Source organism: Boleophthalmus pectinirostris, unplaced genomic scaffold (genome assembly GCF_026225935.1).
Source record: "Boleophthalmus pectinirostris isolate CB_2022bp ecotype Guang Dong unplaced genomic scaffold, ASM2622593v1 HiC_scaffold_8, whole genome shotgun sequence".
Taxonomy (NCBI): domain Eukaryota; kingdom Metazoa; phylum Chordata; class Actinopteri; order Gobiiformes; family Gobiidae; genus Boleophthalmus; species Boleophthalmus pectinirostris.
Window position 1 is genome coordinate 3739928 of NW_026571515.1, and position 18995 is coordinate 3758922.

At 44.5% G+C, this 18995-nt stretch overlaps 1 protein-coding gene across 1 annotated transcript in view; it reads left to right on the top strand.

Moving 5' to 3' along the window:
* Positions 1–18595, top strand: part of nadka (NAD kinase a) — a 51676-nt gene extending 33081 nt beyond the window's left edge. Inside the window, 10 exon segments of the mRNA XM_055165696.1 lie at positions 1800–1929; positions 4942–5050; positions 6141–6226; positions 8724–8826; positions 10789–10842; positions 10845–10909; positions 14376–14475; positions 14566–14723; positions 17027–17109; positions 18180–18595. Coding sequence (XP_055021671.1) covers positions 1800–1929; positions 4942–5050; positions 6141–6226; positions 8724–8826; positions 10789–10842; positions 10845–10909; positions 14376–14475; positions 14566–14723; positions 17027–17109; positions 18180–18327 — 1036 coding nt within the window. The 3' untranslated portion in view covers positions 18328–18595.
* Positions 18596–18995: the final 400 nt, after the last annotated feature.

The following is an 18995-nucleotide window of genomic DNA, read 5'->3' on the forward strand; positions in this document are numbered from 1 at the left end:
CAGATGCCCTCCCTGTGTCTCCATACGGTCTTATTCTGTGTAAAAACTGCTGAGGTTTGATCATGGCAACAACTCGGATCTATCAGTGTCCTGCAGATTTCGTTTTTAGTCCAAGTTCAGACATAGACCTGGATTAAACCTGGACTAAACCTGGACTAAACCTGGACTAAACCTGGACTAAACCTGGACTAAACCTGGACTGAAACCTGGACTGAACCTGGACTGAACCTGGACTGAACCTGGACTGAACCTGGACTGAACTTTAATAAACCAGGTCTGAAACGAGACTAAACCAGAACTGCACCCAGACTAAACCAGGACTGAACAAGGTCTGCACCTGGTCTAAACCTGGACTAAACCAGGATTGAACCAGGACTGCACCAGGACTGAACCTGGACTAAACCAGGACTAAACCAGGATTGAGCCAAGACTGCACCAGGACTGAACAAGGGCTGGACCAGGACTGAAACAGGACTAAACCAGGACTAGACCAGAACAAAACCTGGACTAAACCAGGACTAAACCAGGCATGAACCTGGATTAAACTGGGACCGAACCAGGACTGCCCCAGGACCGAACAAGGGCTGAACTTGGGCCGAACCTGGACTAAACCTGGATAAAACCAAGACTGAACCAGGACTAAACCAGGACTATACTAGAACAAAACCTGGACTAATCCCAGACTAAACCAGGCATGAACCTGGATTAAACCAGGACTGAACCAGGACTATACCAGGACTGAACTAGGACTAAATCAGAACAAACATGTCCCTGTGTCAGATTATATCAGATGCCCTCCCTGTCTGTAAATGTGTGAGATTCTTGTTTTTGTTTATCAGTTCATGTTTCAGACTCTCGCGTTTCTGGACACGTGTTTTCTGTCAAATATGTCGAATAATGTTTGAACAGTCGGATTCTGTTCAGAGTACATTTTGTAAATAACTCCAGAAGAGTTCAGGTTTGACAGAGACTGAAATCTGAAGTGACAAAAACAAGAATCTCATGTATTTCAGAACAGGAAACGTGAAGATGACAGGAACAACAAGAAGTTTGGTCCTGGACTGGACCTGGACTGAACCTGATCTACCGCAAGACTAAATCACGACTACCGCAAGACTAAACCAGGACTAAAACATACTGCAGGTGTGGTCAGGGTGTTTCTTATAATAAAGAAACAGAACATTCTGTGGTCTAAATAATTACAGCCTTTGAGGTTTGATCATTGCAACATCTCAAATATATCAGTGTTCTGCTGATTTATTTTTAGTCCTACTTCCTCCACTAAAACAGGACTAAACCAGGACTAAACCAGGACTGAACTAGGACTAAACTAGGACTAAACCAGGACTAAACCAGAACAAAAGCAGGACTAAACCAGGATTAAACTGGTCCAAACCAGGACTAAACCAGGACTAAACCAGAACTAAACCAGGACTGAACCAGGACTGAACCAGGAGTGAATCAGGACTGAACCAGAACTGGACCAGGACTGATCTAGGTCTGAACCTGGACTAAATTTTGACTAAAAATGGACTAAACCAGGACTGAACAAGGGCTGAACCAGGGCCGAACCTGGTCTGAACCTGGACTAAACCAAGACTGAACCAGAATTGAACCAGGACTTAAATTATAATTAAACCTGGACTGAAACGGGACTAAACAATGGCTGAATCTGGACTAAACCAGAACAAAACCAGGATTAAACCAGGTCTGAACCAGGTCTGAACCAGGTCTGAACCAGGTCTGAACCAGAGCAAACCCTGGCCTAACCTAAAACGTGTATATCTGTGTGTTTTCAGGCACATCCAGGACCCTGCGAGTCAGAGGTTGACCTGGAACACTCCGCCTCAGAGCGTTTTGGTCGTCAAGAAGATCCGAGACACGGCTCTGCTCCAGCCCTTCAAGGAGCTCTGCCGCTTCCTCATCGAGGTACACACCACCACACCGGGACACCACCAGAACACTGACCAAAACACTGACCAGAACACCACCAGAACACCACCAGAACATCACCAGAACACTGACCAGAACACTGACCAGAACATCACCAGAACATCCAGAACCACCAGAACACCACCAGAACACTGACCAAAACACTGACCAGAACATCACCAGAACACCACCAGAACACTGACCAAAACACTGACCAGAACACTGACCAGAACACCACCAGAACACCACCAGAACACCACCAGAACATCACCAGAACATCACCAGAACATCACCAGAACACACTGACCAAAACACTGACCAGAACATCACCAGAACACCACCAGAACATCACCAGAACAACACCAGAACACCACCAGAACATCACCAGAACATCACCAGAACACTGACCAGAACACCACCAGAACAACACCAGAACAACTGACCAGAACACCACCAGAACATCACCAGAACATCACCAGAACAACACCAGAACACACCAGAACATCACCAGAACATCACCAGAACACCACCAGAACATCACCAGAACATCACCAGAACACTGACCAGAACAACACCAGAACATCACCAGAACATCACCAGAACACTGACCAGAACATCACCAGAACACTGACCAGAACATCACCAGAACACTGACCAGAACATCACCAGAACACCACCAGAACACCGACCAGAACACTGACCAGAACACTGACCAGAACATCACCAGAACATCACCAGAACACCACCAGAACACTGACCAGAACATCACCAGAACACTGACCAGAACATCACCAGAACACTGACCAGAACACTGACCAGAACACTGACCAGAACATCACCAGAACATCACCAGAACACCACCAGAACACCACCAGAACATCACCAGAACACCACCAGAACACCACCAGAACATCACCAGAACACCTCCAGAGCACCTCCAGAACACTGACCAGAACACTGACCAGAACATCACCAGAACATCACCAGAACATCACCAGAACACCGACCGGGACACCGACCAAGACACTGACCAAGACACCGACCAAGACACTGACCAAGACACCGACCAAGACACCGACCAGGACACCGACCAGAACACTGACCAGAACACTGACCAGAACACTGACCAAGACACCGACCAGAACATCAGCAGAACATCAGCAAAACACTGACCACGACACTGACCAAGACACCGACCACGACACCGACCAGAACATCGCTCTAGAGGCTGAACGTTTCAGATCACAGGGAGGTTTTCAGGCTCTAAAACGTGACGAGGAGGAGACAGAGACAGATTTTCTTATTTATTACATTGTACTTTGACTTTTCTTTTGGTAACAAGACTCCAAAACCTGCTTTATCACAACAAAAATACAAATTTGACTGACTGAATGACTTGTTCTTTTTAGCTGCACCCGTCTGTTAAATATTACTGGAGTGACTTTCACTTTCATTTGAAGTCACGTTTTTTTCTGTAAACTGTGGGAGTGAATTTACCGGAGCCTCACCTTTATTTACCAAATTTCTTCCTGGAGTCTGACGCCAAAATAATGAATGTTTCCCATAAAAGTTTTTGGACTCATTCAAGTTCGAAACATGAATCATTTCTTCACCTACACGCGCGCTGATGGTTTTAATCCATCCAAAGAAGCACACAGACCTCGTCCTTCTGCGGAGTTGATTTGAAACATTGACAAAACTAAACTTAAAATCAGCACACACTTCTGTTTTATCTGAAAATAAATTGCCTGGAAAACTCACTCCAGATCAACAATCCAAATCCAATCCACTTTATTTCTACAGCACATTTCATAAACAAAACAGAGTGCTGCACAATACAAATAAAATATATCCAGTAGAAATATAAATATAAAATAAAGCTCTTTTAACTCCACTAGTCCTTGGGTAAGACAATAGAAAAGAAAAGAAAGAAAGAAAATAGAAGTAGCAATATCAAATAAGAGCAAGGATACCAATAAATACTAAAAAGGAAAAAATATCAAAATAAATAAACAACACATAGCAGTAGTATTGAGATACATATTGAATCGTGGGAAAACCAGATCTTTGCATCTTTAATATGAACATTTTAAGGCAGAGACTCTCTCCGGGCGGGTGGAGAGTCTTTGCCTCAAGTGGAGGAGTTCAAGTATCTCGGGGTCTTGTTCTCGAGTGAGGGGAGGACGGAACGTGAGATTGACAGGTGGATCGGTGCAGCGTCTGCAGTGATGCGGTCGCTGTATCGGACCGTTGTGGTGCAGAGGAGCTGAGTCGAAAGGCGAAGCTCTCGATTTACAGGTCAGTCTACGTTCCTCCCCTCACCTCTGATCATGAGCTCTGGGTAGTGACCGAAAGGACGAGATCGTGGATACAAGCGCTCGAAATGAGTTTCCTCCGCAGGGTGTCTGGGCGCTCCCTTAGAGACAGGGTGAGGAGCTCAGTCACACGGGAGGAGCTCGGAGTAGAGCCACTGCTCCTCCACATTGAGAGGAGCCAGCTGCGGTGGCTCGGGCATCTGTTCCGGATGCCTCCTGGACGCTTCCCTCGGGAGGTGTTCCGGGCACGTCCCAGCGGGAGGAGGCCCCGGGGAAGACCCAGGACACGCTGGAGGGACTATGTCTCTCGGCTGGCCTGGGAACACCTCGGGATCCCCCTGGAAGAGCTGGAGGACGTGTGTGTGGAGAGGGAAGTCTGGGAGGCCCTTCTCAGACTGTTGCCCCCGCGACCCGACCCCGGATAAGCGGATGAAAATGGATGGATGGATTTTAAGACATGTTAAGGGTTACAGTTTTTCAAAACAAAGAGAATTGGAGCCAGAGTCGATGGAGCTGGAAGCGCAGTCATGTTCACTTCCTACTTTTCCTATTGGCGAGTCTCAAGTCCTGAAAAGTGTCATTAAGTCGTAAGAATCTGGACTCCCATCTCTTCTGTGTGGGCGGTTGGTTTGGAGTGAGTTTTACTGTGTGATGTGATGTACCCTCATGTTCTCCTCCTCCTCTTCCTCCTCAGGTGAAGAACATGCTGGTTTACGTGGAGAAGAAGGTTCTGGAAGACCCGTCCATATCCGCAGATGAGACCTTTGCACCCATCACCAAGAAGTTCTGCACTTTCAGAGAAGGTGGGTGTGGAACTCTCAGAGGAGCTGGACAAAATGTTTTATTCGTAAAGTGGTGCAAATTCATCACGTTTTACTCCAGTTTGTTGACAGTTTGTTGTGGTCAGTGATCCAATTACATAAGAACTTTAAATCTGAATAAAAATTAGTTCAACTTTAAAAAGACGATATAAACACTTAATTCCTAATGAAATATTCAGATTTAAACTTAATTCCGAAGTAAGTGGGTGGTTTATTCTGATTTTGAAGCCGAATTCTTTTCTTCCTGGATCATGTAAAGGTTTATTCTTTTTTTTTTTCCCCCAATATTTTTATTAATTTTCAGACAATAAAAATTTTTCACACGAACAACTGACCACGTTATTAACACAGGTCAACATACAACCAAAAAATAAAAAATAAAAATAATAATAATAATAATAATAATTACAAACCAATTCACGCACTCATACACATTCACATATTCACTAAACAATATTTGCACAATACAATTTATCAGTCGCAGGTAAGTTCGAGAAAAAAAAAAAAAAATTATAAATAAAAAAAAAATGGGTAGAGAAAAATAAATAAATACATGAATAGATAAGAATAAAATATAAATAATTAAATAAAAAATAAAGTAAGAAAGGTAGTAAATGCTTATTCTTCTTAAAAATAATGTGGGTGCTTCGGCGCATGCTCGTTGAGTCTCTCTTCTGACGCGATCCAGTCCTGGCTTCGGACTTTCCTCCACGTCTCTTTGGATTTGCGAGCGGGATGCGGGAGTGGGCGGCCGTCGACTCAGTTTGTCTTCTTCCTCCCTTCTCCGACACTCTTCCCTTCTCCTCCTCAGCCGACAGACATAAAGCGAGATGAGACACGAGGCACAAGGACTTGACCCACGTACCAAATTTGGTGACAATCGGTCCATAAATGGCGAAATTATGGACCGATTTAATGGACAGACACACACAGAGACACACAGGGTGAATACAAAACCTGGTCAAACCTTCGGGGACCAGGTCATAAAATCTAAAATCTTGTCCAGTTCTTTCGGAGTTTGGTTGGAGCTCCACAAACTGATCTTGAGTGTGTTTTTTTTTTTTTTATCCAGATCTCGATGACATTTCCAACCGTGTGGACTTCATCATCTGCCTGGGAGGAGACGGGACTCTGCTGTACGCCTCCTCCCTCTTCCAGGTACACCGGCCTCCACCTGCAGGAGGCGCTCTTCTGCTCTTCTGTTTACTAGAATGTGTCTGTGTGGAACAGGTCAAACCACTAGACTACCTCCAGAGTCAAGGTTTATTTAGTTTAGTAATTACCTGGTACTTAACATATGATTTATAATTTGAAGTTAATGAAGAGTGAAGGACAAAACTGTAAATAAGTCACAAAATCTGGTGTTTTCAAAGGACAGACACAGAAATGAGACAAATTAAATCAGATCTGAAGGAGCTGCAAAAAACACAAATGTTCAAATCATTTTATATTGCAACATGAAGCTTTTGTCACTTTAGAACAGAGAATGGCAATTATTTTTTTCCATGGACCCACATGAGAAACAGAAAATATTGTGACGGGCCAAAACGCTTAACTCAGTTCTGCATAATATTAATTGTATTTCTTTATAAAAAGTAGAAGTCGGGGAGCCAAAGTCTCAAAAAAGGGCTGAACCTGACATCGTCTGCCATACTTTTTATTTGTGTTTTTTTTTTTGTTAACTGTGACCCTAAGGACCAATAATTGCAGGGTCTGCTCTTCCGGAAATATCGTGAAAAAAAATTGTGGCCATTTTAGTGTAGGTAACCTTCATTTTTTGACAAAAAATTTTGAAAAATGAAAAATTTCCTGAAATCCAGAAGAGCAGACCCTCCAATTATTGGTTCTTAGGGTCACAGTTAACAAAAAAAAAAACACAATAAAAAGTATGGCAGATGATGTCAAGTTCAACCCAGTTTATTGAGCTTTTGAGACTTTGGCTCCCCGACTATACGTAATATCATTGTTTTGACGAGCTGCTCAGACAGGGAGAAGTTTATGTTCTGACTCAGCAATGAAAAAGTGAGGCTGCCTTATAAAAAAGTGATTTAAAAAAAACACCTCTAAATAAAAATTAAAGCAATGCAGCTTTAGTCCATGCATGAAATGTGAAACATGTTTATTTTGTAATTCCAAATGAGCTTAAACGGGCCAGGCAGTGTCAACCAAAGGGCTGTACGAGCCTCAGGACCTGGACAATGCCCAGGTTCGCTTTAGACTCACTCACAACTTTTACTCAACTAAGGTTACATTTACACTGAAACGAATCACTGTATCACTGTATCCGAAACAATCTGCGTCCAGACATGTCGTTTCTGTGTCTGCAATCCTTCTCTATCCTCACAGCTTTGAGCACATTTGTTTACGTTTTACAGAAACAAAAGTTAAAACCACATGACTCATTTGTATAAACTAAGCGCTCAAAAAAAAAAACAGCTCGCTCCTTGTGCGCTGATGCGGTTCAGCTTCTGTCGGACTAAAGGACACGACTCAGTGGAATATGAGTGTTCTTTCTGTGACAGAGGGGTGTTCTGCTGATGGTGAGTCTGTTCTGTGTTTCTGTCGTGTTGGAGATGGTTCATGTTAAACTTTTCAGAGATTATACGTCTGCAGGTCGTACACACACACGTTTATATGAATGGACATATACCGTATTTTCCACACTATAGGATGCGCTCTTAAGCCTCTAACAGCATCAAAAAATGACCGCGTGCCACAATCCAGAGCGCCCCATACACGAATCCACTCGGGTGTCCCAGCACGACTTCAGTAAACTACAAAGCCACACCACCCACAGAACACACAAACACACACAGAGCAGACAGAGACCGCACAGAGAAACACACCCACAGACACACTCATCACTCCACGCCGACGAGGAACGGAATGGAGGAACGAACCGAAAAAGCGAGCGCAATGTGCCGCTTCTAGACACGACTGAACAACTGAGTCACTGCAAACACGCCGACAATCCGTTGGTCCCAGACACACCCTCCCTACACGCCACAACTGAACAAAGCGCAGAGTCACCGTGAACGAACAAACAAACAAAACCACTCACCCATCACACTGTTGGGTTTCCTTTAAAGTCCCACGTTTTATTTGTGAAAAAAGTTTGAAAATAGACCATTTAATGACTAATAGTGTAGAAAATACAGTATTCTAGCCTCTTAGCGTCTTGGCGCTGAATTACTTCGCGTCGCTTAGACCTACATCAAAGTATCAGCGTTTTCAGGCGTCCACACAGTGTCGGATCAGATCTGGCAGCATCAGATCGTTCCGTCTCTGGAGCCATTTTCAGCCGGATTAGTGTGAACGAACACTGCATCCACAACGAAAACAACTTGAATACGAACTAGTGTGGACGGGCCCTAAGAGTACTGTTACTTCAATACAAATATTACTCAAGTAGGTGAAAAAGTGGAGCTATTAAACACCAAAATAGTTCGCTTTTATGGTACAAGCATGAAACTTTGCCAGATTAATAACACCCCAGGACTAATATTTCTGGATATGGAACCAAGCCTAATTTAACACTGGAGCTGAGAAGTGCGCATGTCACAAAGTGGACTACATGAAAACGAGGCTGTCATAAAAAAAAAAAAAAAAAAATACTGCATAATCCTTTTCTTATTCTTGCTGTTTGTGTGTCCAGGAGAGCGTCCCCCCGGTCATCGCCTTCCACCTGGGCTCCCTGGGCTTCCTCACCCCCTTCAAGTTCGACTCGTACCAGTCCGAGCTCACTCAGGTCATCCAAGGTACAGCGCCCTCGCTACAACACGCACCACGGAGCCCGACACGAGGGACTGTCACTATTATGATGGGATAAATGATGGGATAATGGGATAATTTATAGTTTTACACTGATCCTGATGAAAATGTTAAATGTGTCGCATAAAAGAGTTTCCTTCTTCTGAACAAGCAACAAAACTGTAGCTGTAACAAAATAATTTAGTAAAATAAACCAAAAAATACTCTTGGTGATATATCGATATTTTTGCACACCCCTAATTTTCAGCATTAAATGGTTGTACTTTCTTTTCTATTCCCATGTGACCTTAAATCTGTGTAATCCCTCAGTGGCACAGGTCTAACCCAGGTCTAACCCAGGTCTAAACCAGGTCTAAACCAGGTCTAAACCAGGCCTAAACCAGGCCCATGAGTGTATATTAGTATATGTGCTCTTATACAGCTCAAGATGATTCTAAATACATTCAGAAAGGTTCATTTCTGACTTTTTCAGTATCAATACCTGTTAAAAATGAGGATCTAGTTTTGATAATAGTTTTAATATCGATTAGTTTCTGATTTCCAATATTTTTTACAGCCTTCGTGTGTTTCTGTGTACAGCTTATTTACTTGTTGTGTGACATGTGTGACCTGTTTTTACACATTTCTCAATCTGATCATAATTGTCCACAAAAATGTAGATCATTATCTCTGAAATACACCCTGAGCTGTTTTAAAATATGCGTGTGAAAATCCTTTTCACAAACAAGTTTTTCAGAAATGACCTTCCCAGGAAGAAAAGTCGACTAAACCTGCACCAAACACTTACAGGTGTTTTTGTCTTCAGAATAAAACCCAAAGAACAGATCTGAAACTCAAAGAAAAGATTAGTTTTTCTGAGTACCAGATCTAAACCAGGTCTATAGGCGAGTTTCATTGTTGACAAAAGCGCGCGTTGCATGCTGGGAATTATTTTGGTCGGCGGCAAGAAACACTAATTGAACATGACGGACGGAGCGAGAAAGCACGTAAAGGGTATTGATCCCTGTTATTTATCCACTCTAACAGCAGAGGACCCAAGACCATTTGACCAGAAATTGGTCATAAGCATCGACGGACGACAAATCACCCTTTTCAACCCCGACAAAAGGTGGAACAAACCAGATTTCTGGTCAGAATCGCCAACTACCTGGACAAATATTCACTTCGGTGATATCCACAATGACTTGGTGGAAACTCCTGGGCCATTCACAGCAGAAAAGATGAAAACCTCCAAGAGTCTCGATGTGTTGTTGAACTTGAACCCGAAGGAGCTCATTGGTCACGTGTCATTTACAAATAAAATTTCTCACCTCAGATTAAAGAGTTTCGTTCTTCACTCACTGATTCTGCACAAATCCGCCGTGTTTTCCAGTTTCTGTGTGATTTTATTCCTTTGTTTTTTTTCTGATACAGATGAACAATGCATGTCCCTGATTGGCTAATCCACCTGTCAATCACGCCCATCTGAAAACGAGGAGATTCAGTATTGACCAGACTAACATCTTTGAAGAACAACACAAGTTTATTTTGACACTGCGTGCTTTTTTGCTGTCTTCCCCTGATAAAAAGGCTGGAGAGACGCTTCGCTGACGCTGAGAAGTTAGAACTCTGAGCTACTTTGAGGGCTGCGTAGCGTAATGTTGGCCGTTGGATGGGCGGATGACCCTGTTGGTATAAACCGCCCGATCGGTTAAAATGGAAAGTCAAACCTGCGCGTATGCTGCTCATGTGCTCTTACTGCTTTGGTGTAAATTTTGGGTTGGTCCACTTCTTACGTCGGCCATGGTCCCACTCAGTTTATTTACTTTTCCTTTTATCACAGTTCATTGTTAATGGCTCATCCTGACCCCCCCCGACTCAGAATAACTCAGACTAACCCAGATTAAACCAGACTGACCCAGACTAACCCCCCTGACCCCCTGATGCTGACGTGTGCTGTTCTGGTGCAGGAAACGCAGCTCTGGTCCTGCGCAGTCGTCTCCGAGTGAGAGTGACCAAAGGGGGCGGGAGAAGAACAACGGCCTGAGTCTGACCAACGGCGAGGGGGAGGGGCCAGCCGAGGAGTACCAGGTGAGACATACAGGGTTCATGGAAATCCTGGAAAAGTCATGGAAAGTGAAAATGTCAAGTCATACAATTTTGTAAATTCACTGAAAGTTGTGGAAAAGTTGTGGAATTTTAGTATCTCTTTCACGCACCTACAGCGTTCTGTTCAGTTCTCATGAGACTATTCTGATTATTTCTGAACATCTGCGCCTTTTGTTTAAAAGAGACGACAATAAATGCACTGACAGGATTTTGAATGTTAAAAAACTATAATCCCAAACCATAAGGTGAGTGGAAAGAATTAACATTTCAGATTTAGCCCTAAAAGTCTGATCCATTCTACACATGCAGGTGCTGTAAAGTCATTTAAAATTCACTTTAGGTCATGAAAAAGTCATGGAAAATTTTTGAAATGTTGTCACTGAAAAAGAGTGGGAACCCTGGACCAGAGGCGGCGCTACCATTAGGTAAAAGTAGGTGGTTGGTTAGGGTCCCCAAACCCGCAGGGGCTCCCAACCAACTGCCCTCGGTGCCACTAACGGCCGAGGCCTCAGAGCAATTTGATTTTCTCTCAATATGACATTAAAAGAGAGTAGTTTTACTTTTAAACATTAATCATAAGAAAAATAATAATAATCATCATATGTAATGGATGTAAACAAAAAAATAAACTACTTTCAGTTCTGGCTAGTAGGCTGCCGAACTAATAAAAGTTTCCAATCCATCATCATTGAAATAAATAGAGACGTGCATGTCTCATGATAGTGAGGGCCCCAAACTCAAGTTCACCTCGGGCCCCCAAATTGCTAACTCCACCACTGCCCGGGATATAGAGGGAGGGGCCCGCTGAGGAGTATCAGTATGTACTATGTCACTTTTCAAGGAGAGGGTCCAAAACCTGCTTGTCTCCATGGAGATGCTATTGTTTTATCTAAAATGTTTCCTAGTACAGCATTTATTCAATTACAGATCCTTTTATTGCTCACCACTAGGGCTGGGTATCAGTAAGAATTTGCCGATACGATACATACCTCGATACGCAGGCCACGATACGATACATATCTCGATACAGTGCACTTTTGATTCAATATGATATATTTCAAATCGATTCGATACAGTTCAATAAAAAATTAAGGCTAAATCATGGCTGTGATATTAAAAGTCTTTGTTAAACCACTTCTTGTGCAAAGTTCATATGAAACACAAACATTTTAATCCTCAAAACAGTGAAAATGTCAAATGTGTCACATAAATGAGTTTCCTTTCACTCAACAAGCAACAAAACTGTAGCTCTGTAACAAAATAATTTAGTAAAACGCACGTAAAAATACTTTTGGTGATATATCGATACAGTAGCCCACGATATCGATACTGTATCATCAAATTAAACGATACGATATATCGATATTGCCGATATTTTTGCACACCCCTACTCACCCGTGCTCCTGCGGTGTTTTTAAATCCACACGTTAAGTCTGTGCAGTTAATTTAATTTTGATTGCAATTTTGATTTGCCTGTCAAAGAATCTCCAAACTCATATAATCGAGCTGAAACGATTTTTACAGAGTTTATTTTGGGATATTTTTGAGTTTTGATTATAGAGCAGCTGGATATATAGTTTATTTTAAATTTCTATGTTTTATATGTCAAAAAACTGATCTAAGGTTCAGATTCATAGTCTAAATTTATTTTGTTTGATAGTTTTGTGTAAATTATCAATAACAAAGTGTTTTTTTTTTGAGAGAGAGAAATGCTGAATAAATGTTTCATGTGACTAAAAAATAATCATTTAAATAATCATGATTTCAAAATTATCGTGATAATGTTTTTTTCCATAATCGAGCAGCTCTACCGTACATCTACATTGTTGGAAAAGCAGTTGCCCACTGACCACAAGTCTTCTGGTTCAGTCTCCACCAGTATCCATATGCTTGGAGTTCTAGTGCTGCTGTTTCTCACTCGAACCGGCCGCAGTCTGGTTGGCGGGCGCGTACTGAACCCACTGTACCACACTGCAAATGTCTCTGATCTGGCCAAGATTTTAAAACTTATATCAGGTTTTTCATCTTGTTTTCAGATTTATTATCGACTTACTAACTCTGAGACGGCTTCATTCTAGTCTAGAGGTCGTTTATTTTAAGAGAACTTGTCGAGTAATATGATTTTGTTGCGTGAACAGTTCATTTCACTACTTTTACGTCTTTTTCTGATAGATTTAAGTGTTTATATCTTAAATTTTGGCCAAACTGTCAGTGAAATGGCCTTAAAATCATTTGATCGTCTCTCCACGCTCGGGTCAGCAGACGGGGCCTGTGCGGGTTTGTGTGTCTGAGCCGCTCTTTGGTTCCGCTCCGGCGTAAATAGTGCGAATAAAAGTAAACAGAAGTGATTCTCATGAGAAGCGCCCGCAGCGTTTTACGAGACACGACCAGAAAACCGCCAGCTCCGAGTCGAATCTGCGCTCTCTGCTTCAGTTACGCAAACGTGACTCTGCTCTTTTAGACGAGCTTCCTTAGAAAAACAAACCTGGGAGTGTCGTTGTGTTTTATTATTTTTACGTGACTTTTTCATTTAGAAATTAAACACAGAGCAGCCAATGCAGAGATTTTTAGGGATGATATTTAGGTTTTAGATTTGATATTTTCCACAAATGATGTAATTTAAATTTCCTACAATCTCACGCACAGTTTGTTTTTTACCTCAAATCTAAAAGAGCAGTGTAGTCACGTTTTGAGCAGTTATATGCAGTGTTGGGGAGTAACAGATTACATGTACCGGAGTTATGTAATCAGAGTACAAATTATGAGTAACTGCATTCAGTTACAGTTACTGGTTCAGTGAGTGGTAATTGGATTACAGTTACTTTGTTGAAATAAATTGATTACACGGCGGGATTTTCCTGTTTTCACATTTTGGGCTATAGCCCCCAAAATATTTTATTGGAAGCATCTTTCATTTAGACGATGACGCCATCTTTGGGGCTTAAAAAGAAAAAAAATGTGAAACCACGCTCCAGAGTGGAAAAGTTGAATACACTCCCTCGTAGCGTTTCCGTTTACACTGCCCAAGACACAAAACTCCACTAATAAAGTGGAGCTAATGCGACATAAACGGATATAAAACTAAAGTTGCAGATGTAACTGTAGTTCTATGAATCCTGGATAACCACCAGAATCTTCTCTTCGCACGAGAATGTTCAGGAGGGGTGACAGGGAACACGAGGTTCACTTTTCTGGTTAAAATTCAAATGACATATTACATACATATTATTTATTTGAGACAGGGACAGTGAACAATCTATAGTAACCTTAACAGAACAGATGCATTGTACCAGGTTGTAGCACCAGATGTAATTTCCTCCTGTTTTCTCTGGTAAATTTTTGCTAGTTTTTTTTTTTTTTTAGGATATTATTGTTTTTTTGTTGTGTTTAATGTATGACCTGTCTTTAACCCCACCGCCTGAGAGACCTTTTGCTTTGTGTGTTCCAGGTTCTGAATGAGGTGGTGGTGGACAGGGGCCCGTCCTCGTACTTGTCCAACGTCGACCTGTTTCTGGACGGACACCTGATCACCACGGTGCAGGGAGACGGTACGAGCTCTGACGGTGTTTATACACGACTCTACACTGAGTTTATCTGTGTGTGTGCGTGTGTGTTATAACTGTGGCGTCTGTGTCCAGGTCTGATCGTGTCCACGCCCACGGGCAGCACGGCGTACGCTGTGGCCGCCGGCGCCTCCATGATCCACCCCAACGTCCCCGCCATCATGATCACGCCCATCTGCCCTCACTCTCTGTCCTTCAGGCCCATCGTGGTGCCCGCCGGGGTCCAGCTCAAGGTCTGTTCTCTCCTCTGGGCTCTGGGCTCTGGGCTCTGGGCTCTGGGTTTTGGGTTTTGTCTTCTGGGTTTTTGGCTCTGGGCTCTGGACTCTAGACTCTGGGTTCTGGGCTCTGGTCCCTGGTCCCTGGTCTCTGGTCTCTGGTCTCTGGTCTCTGGTCTCTGGTCTCTGGGCCCTGGTCCCTGGGCTCTGGGCTCTGGGCTCTGGGCTCTGGGCTCCTGGGCCCTGGTCCCTGGTCCCTGGGCTCTGGGCTCTGGGCTCTGGGCTCTGGGCTCTGGGCTCTGGTCCCTGGTCCCTGGGCTCTGGACTCTGGTCCCTGGGCTCTGGGCTCTGGGCCTTGGGTCCTGGGTCCTGGGCTCTGGGCTCTGGTCCCTGGTCCCTGGGCTCTGGGCTCTGGGCTCTGGGCTCTGGGCCTTGGGTCCTGGGCTCTGGGCTCTGGGCTCTGGGCTCTGGTCCCTGGTCCCTGGGCTCTGGTCCCTGGTCCCTGGTCCTTGGGCTCTGGTCCCTGGGCTCTGGTCCCTGGGCTCTGGTCCCTGGGCTCTGGGCTCTGGGCTCTGAACTCTGGTCCCTGGGCTCTGGGCTCTGGGTTTTGTCTTCTGGGTTTTTGGCTCTGGGCTCTGGGCTCTGGACACTAGACTCTGGGTTCTGGGCTCTGGGTCCTAGGCTCTGGACTCTGGTCCCTGGGCTCTGGTCCCTGGTCCCTGGGCTCTGGTCCCTGGTCCCTGGGCTCTGGTCCCTGGTCCCTGGTCCCTGGTCCCTGGGCTCTGGGCTCTGGGCCTTGGGTCCTGGGCTCTCGGCTCTCGGCTCTCGGCTCTCGGCTCTCGGCTCTCACTCACTCACACACTCATACTCTCATACACAGCAGGAATCCAGATAACTGACCTGGTCTAATTTAAACCGATTTATCAAAACTTGGACTCTGAGCCCTGCTGAACATTTTATAGTGTTTCAATGTGCAGGTAAAAATCACAGATTAACTTTTTACTTTTGTAACAACAACAAAATGTATATATATATATTTTTTTTTTACTTTTATTGCCACAAATCAGTTCACATCAACAGTGTCCTGAGACCCTCACACAATTTATATATTTACTTTTTTTTTTCTCTAGAAGAAAAACAAAACAAAACAATAGATTAAAAAATAAATTAAAATAAGGCATGTTAGGGCATAAGTGTCTTATTTGAAAAAGTCAAATAATTGGACCCCACCTCTTTTTAAAAGTTGTCACCTTTAGCCGTAGTTGAGCCGTGAACAGTTCCGTTGTATAAACTTGTCTGATCCACTGATCAATGGTCGGTGTTTAACAAAATTTATTTAACTGGAATATAAATTATTTGTTATGTGTTTGCGTAAAAATGCAGCCACACAATTTTTTGAGTCATTATTCAAAAAATATCAGTATCAAATATCAGTGTCGAATGGTGATATCGGCCGATACAGTCGACCCTGTGTCATATTTAGGTGATACCGATACCGGAGCCGATATAGCAGCATAAAACCATTTGAATATTATCAATTATCGTCTGTATTTATCAAATATACAGTGACTTTAGGCTGATTATTGGCTCAGTTCTTACTCAGACTATTCTTCACTAAGACTTAGACAAACTTTATTGATCCACAGAGAAATTATCTGGACACAGCAGCTCAATATAAAATAATAACAAAGAGCAAAAATATAAATGGTAATAATAAATTCTAAATAAGCAAAAAAAAAGATAGCAATGGACACGTGTGAAATAAGACATGATTATATAAATGTAAATGTACAAGTCAAAATAAAATAGAAAAATAAGTAATAAAATATTTAAAAACCTTGCCTCAGTCATGTTTTTCTGTAACAACATTGGAAACGTGTGATTGTTTTTAAGAAACGCCTCAGGCCTGTCACGGCTCACCTGCACAACCAGACACAACTTTCCTTTGAACTGTCTCTGAACCGTGTAACCTGTCTGACAGGATCAGAGACAGGACCTGCAGCACCTGTCACCTGTCACCTGTCATAACAGTCAGACTCCAGAGGGGGGCGCTGACGAGTCACTAATCTCTGTTATATACTGTTTATGTAAATGTAATGATCTGTGTGTTTGTGTGTGTGTGTGTGTGTGTGTGTGTGTTGTGTGTGTGTGTGTGTGTGTGTTGTGTGTGTGTGTGTGTGTGTGTGTGTTTGTGTGTGTGTGTGTGTGTGTGTGTTGTGTGTGTGTGTGTGTGTGTGTGTGTGTGTTGTGTTGTGTGTGTGTGTGTGTGTGTGTGTGTGTGTTGTGTGTGTGTGTGTTTGCGTGTGTGTGTGTGTGTACAGATCATGCTGTCCTGTGACGCCCGGGACACCGCCTGGGTCTCCTTCGACGGGAGGAAGCGCCAAGAGATCTGCCACGGAGACAGGTTTGTCCTGGGTCTGGTCTGGGTTTGTCTTGGGTCTGTCCTGGGTTAGACCTGGGTCTGTCCTGGGTCTGGGTTTGTCCTGGGTCTGTCTGGGTCTTAGTCCTGAGTCTGTCCTGTCCTGAGTCTGTCCTGGGTTAGTCCTGGGTTAGACCTGGGTTAGACCTGGGTCTGTCCTGGGTCTGTCCTGTCTGTCCTGGTCTGTCCTGTGTCTGTCCTGTGTCTGTCCTGGGTCTGGTCTGGGTCTGGTTTTGTCTTGGTTCTGTTCTGGGTCTGTCCTGTGTCTGTCCTGGGTCTGTCCTGGGTCTGTTCTGGGTCTGTCCTGGGTCTGTCTGGTCTGTCCTGGGTCTGTCCTGGTCTGTCCTGTGTCTGTCCTGGGTCTGTCCTGGGTCTGGTTTTGTCTTGGTTCTGTCTCTGGGTCTGTCCTGGTCTGTCCTGGGTCTGGTGTTGTCTTGGGTCTGTCCTGTGTCTGTCCTGGGTCTGGTCTGGGTCTGGGTTTTGTGTCTTGGGTCTGTCCTGGGTCTGGGTCTGTCCTGGGTCTTGTCTTGTCTTTGTCATGTTTGGACCTGACTCTAGTGTGTTTGGAGCTCTTGGGCTCAGGTCCAGGCAGGCGTCAACTGACTGTAACTGTCACCAAAACATGACTTTCCTTTTCTTAATAAATGTAAATTACACTTTAATTATATTGAATTAAACTTATTATTCTTAATTATGTTGATGTTGTGACTCAGGTCGTGTCTGTGTGGTTCTGTCATTCTTTCTTTGTGACAGAGAAAACATTAAAAGTTTACACGTTCTAGCTTCCTGTTTATTCTCTGTGATAAGAGCATTTCCCAACTTTGACATCACACCAATCACACTGACTAGCATGCAAACAGTGCACTAAAACACAGTATAATTACATGCAGACAGTACACAGTGGTCTTATTCTGACCCTGAAGAGCTGCTTTTACATTTTATCTGTCGTGGGATCAGACATATTCGACTTTATTACATGAAAGAGCTTTATCATAGTCTGCTGCTGTCACCATGGTAACCGTGTGCCCGTCCTGTGCCCGTCCTGTGCCCCGCAGCATCACCATCACCACGTCGTGCTTCCCCGTGCCCTCCATCTGCTTCAGAGACCCGGTGAACGACTGGTTTGAGAGCCTGGCCCAATGCCTGCACTGGAACGTACGCAAGAGACAGAGCTACCTCAGCGCGGAGGACGACGACTACTGAGCCCTGACCCCGCCCGCCGACCACGGAACCTGCCCACCGACCACAGAACCTGCCCCTCGGCCGCAGAACTCGATCGCCGACCACAAAACCTGCCCACAGACCGCACCCGCCGGCCGCAGACTCCCACCCACTGCCTAATGACCCCACAGACCCCGCCCACATCCTCCACAGACCTTCGCCGCTGACCACAGACTCAGCACAACGACCCCTGATCCCGCCCACTGACCACAGACCCCACCCACTGACCACAGACTCTGCCTACTGACCACAGACTGACAAAAATACCCCGCCCACTGACACCTGGCCACACCCACTGACCACAGACCCCACCTACATCCCCACAGACCCCGCCTACCGACCAGACACCCCGCCCACTGACCACAGACTCCGCCCACTAACCACAGATCCCACCTACCGACCACAGACTCCGCCTACTGACCACATGACCACAGACTCCGCCTACTGACAACATACCCCGCCTACTGACACCTGGCCCCACCCACTGACCACAGACCCTGCCCACATCCCCACAGACCCCGCCTACCGACCAGACACCTCGCCCACTAACACCTGGCCCCGCCCACATCCCCACAGACCCCGCCCACATACCCACTGACTCAGCCCACATCTTCCCAGACCTCCGCTTCACTGACCCTGACCCACACCCC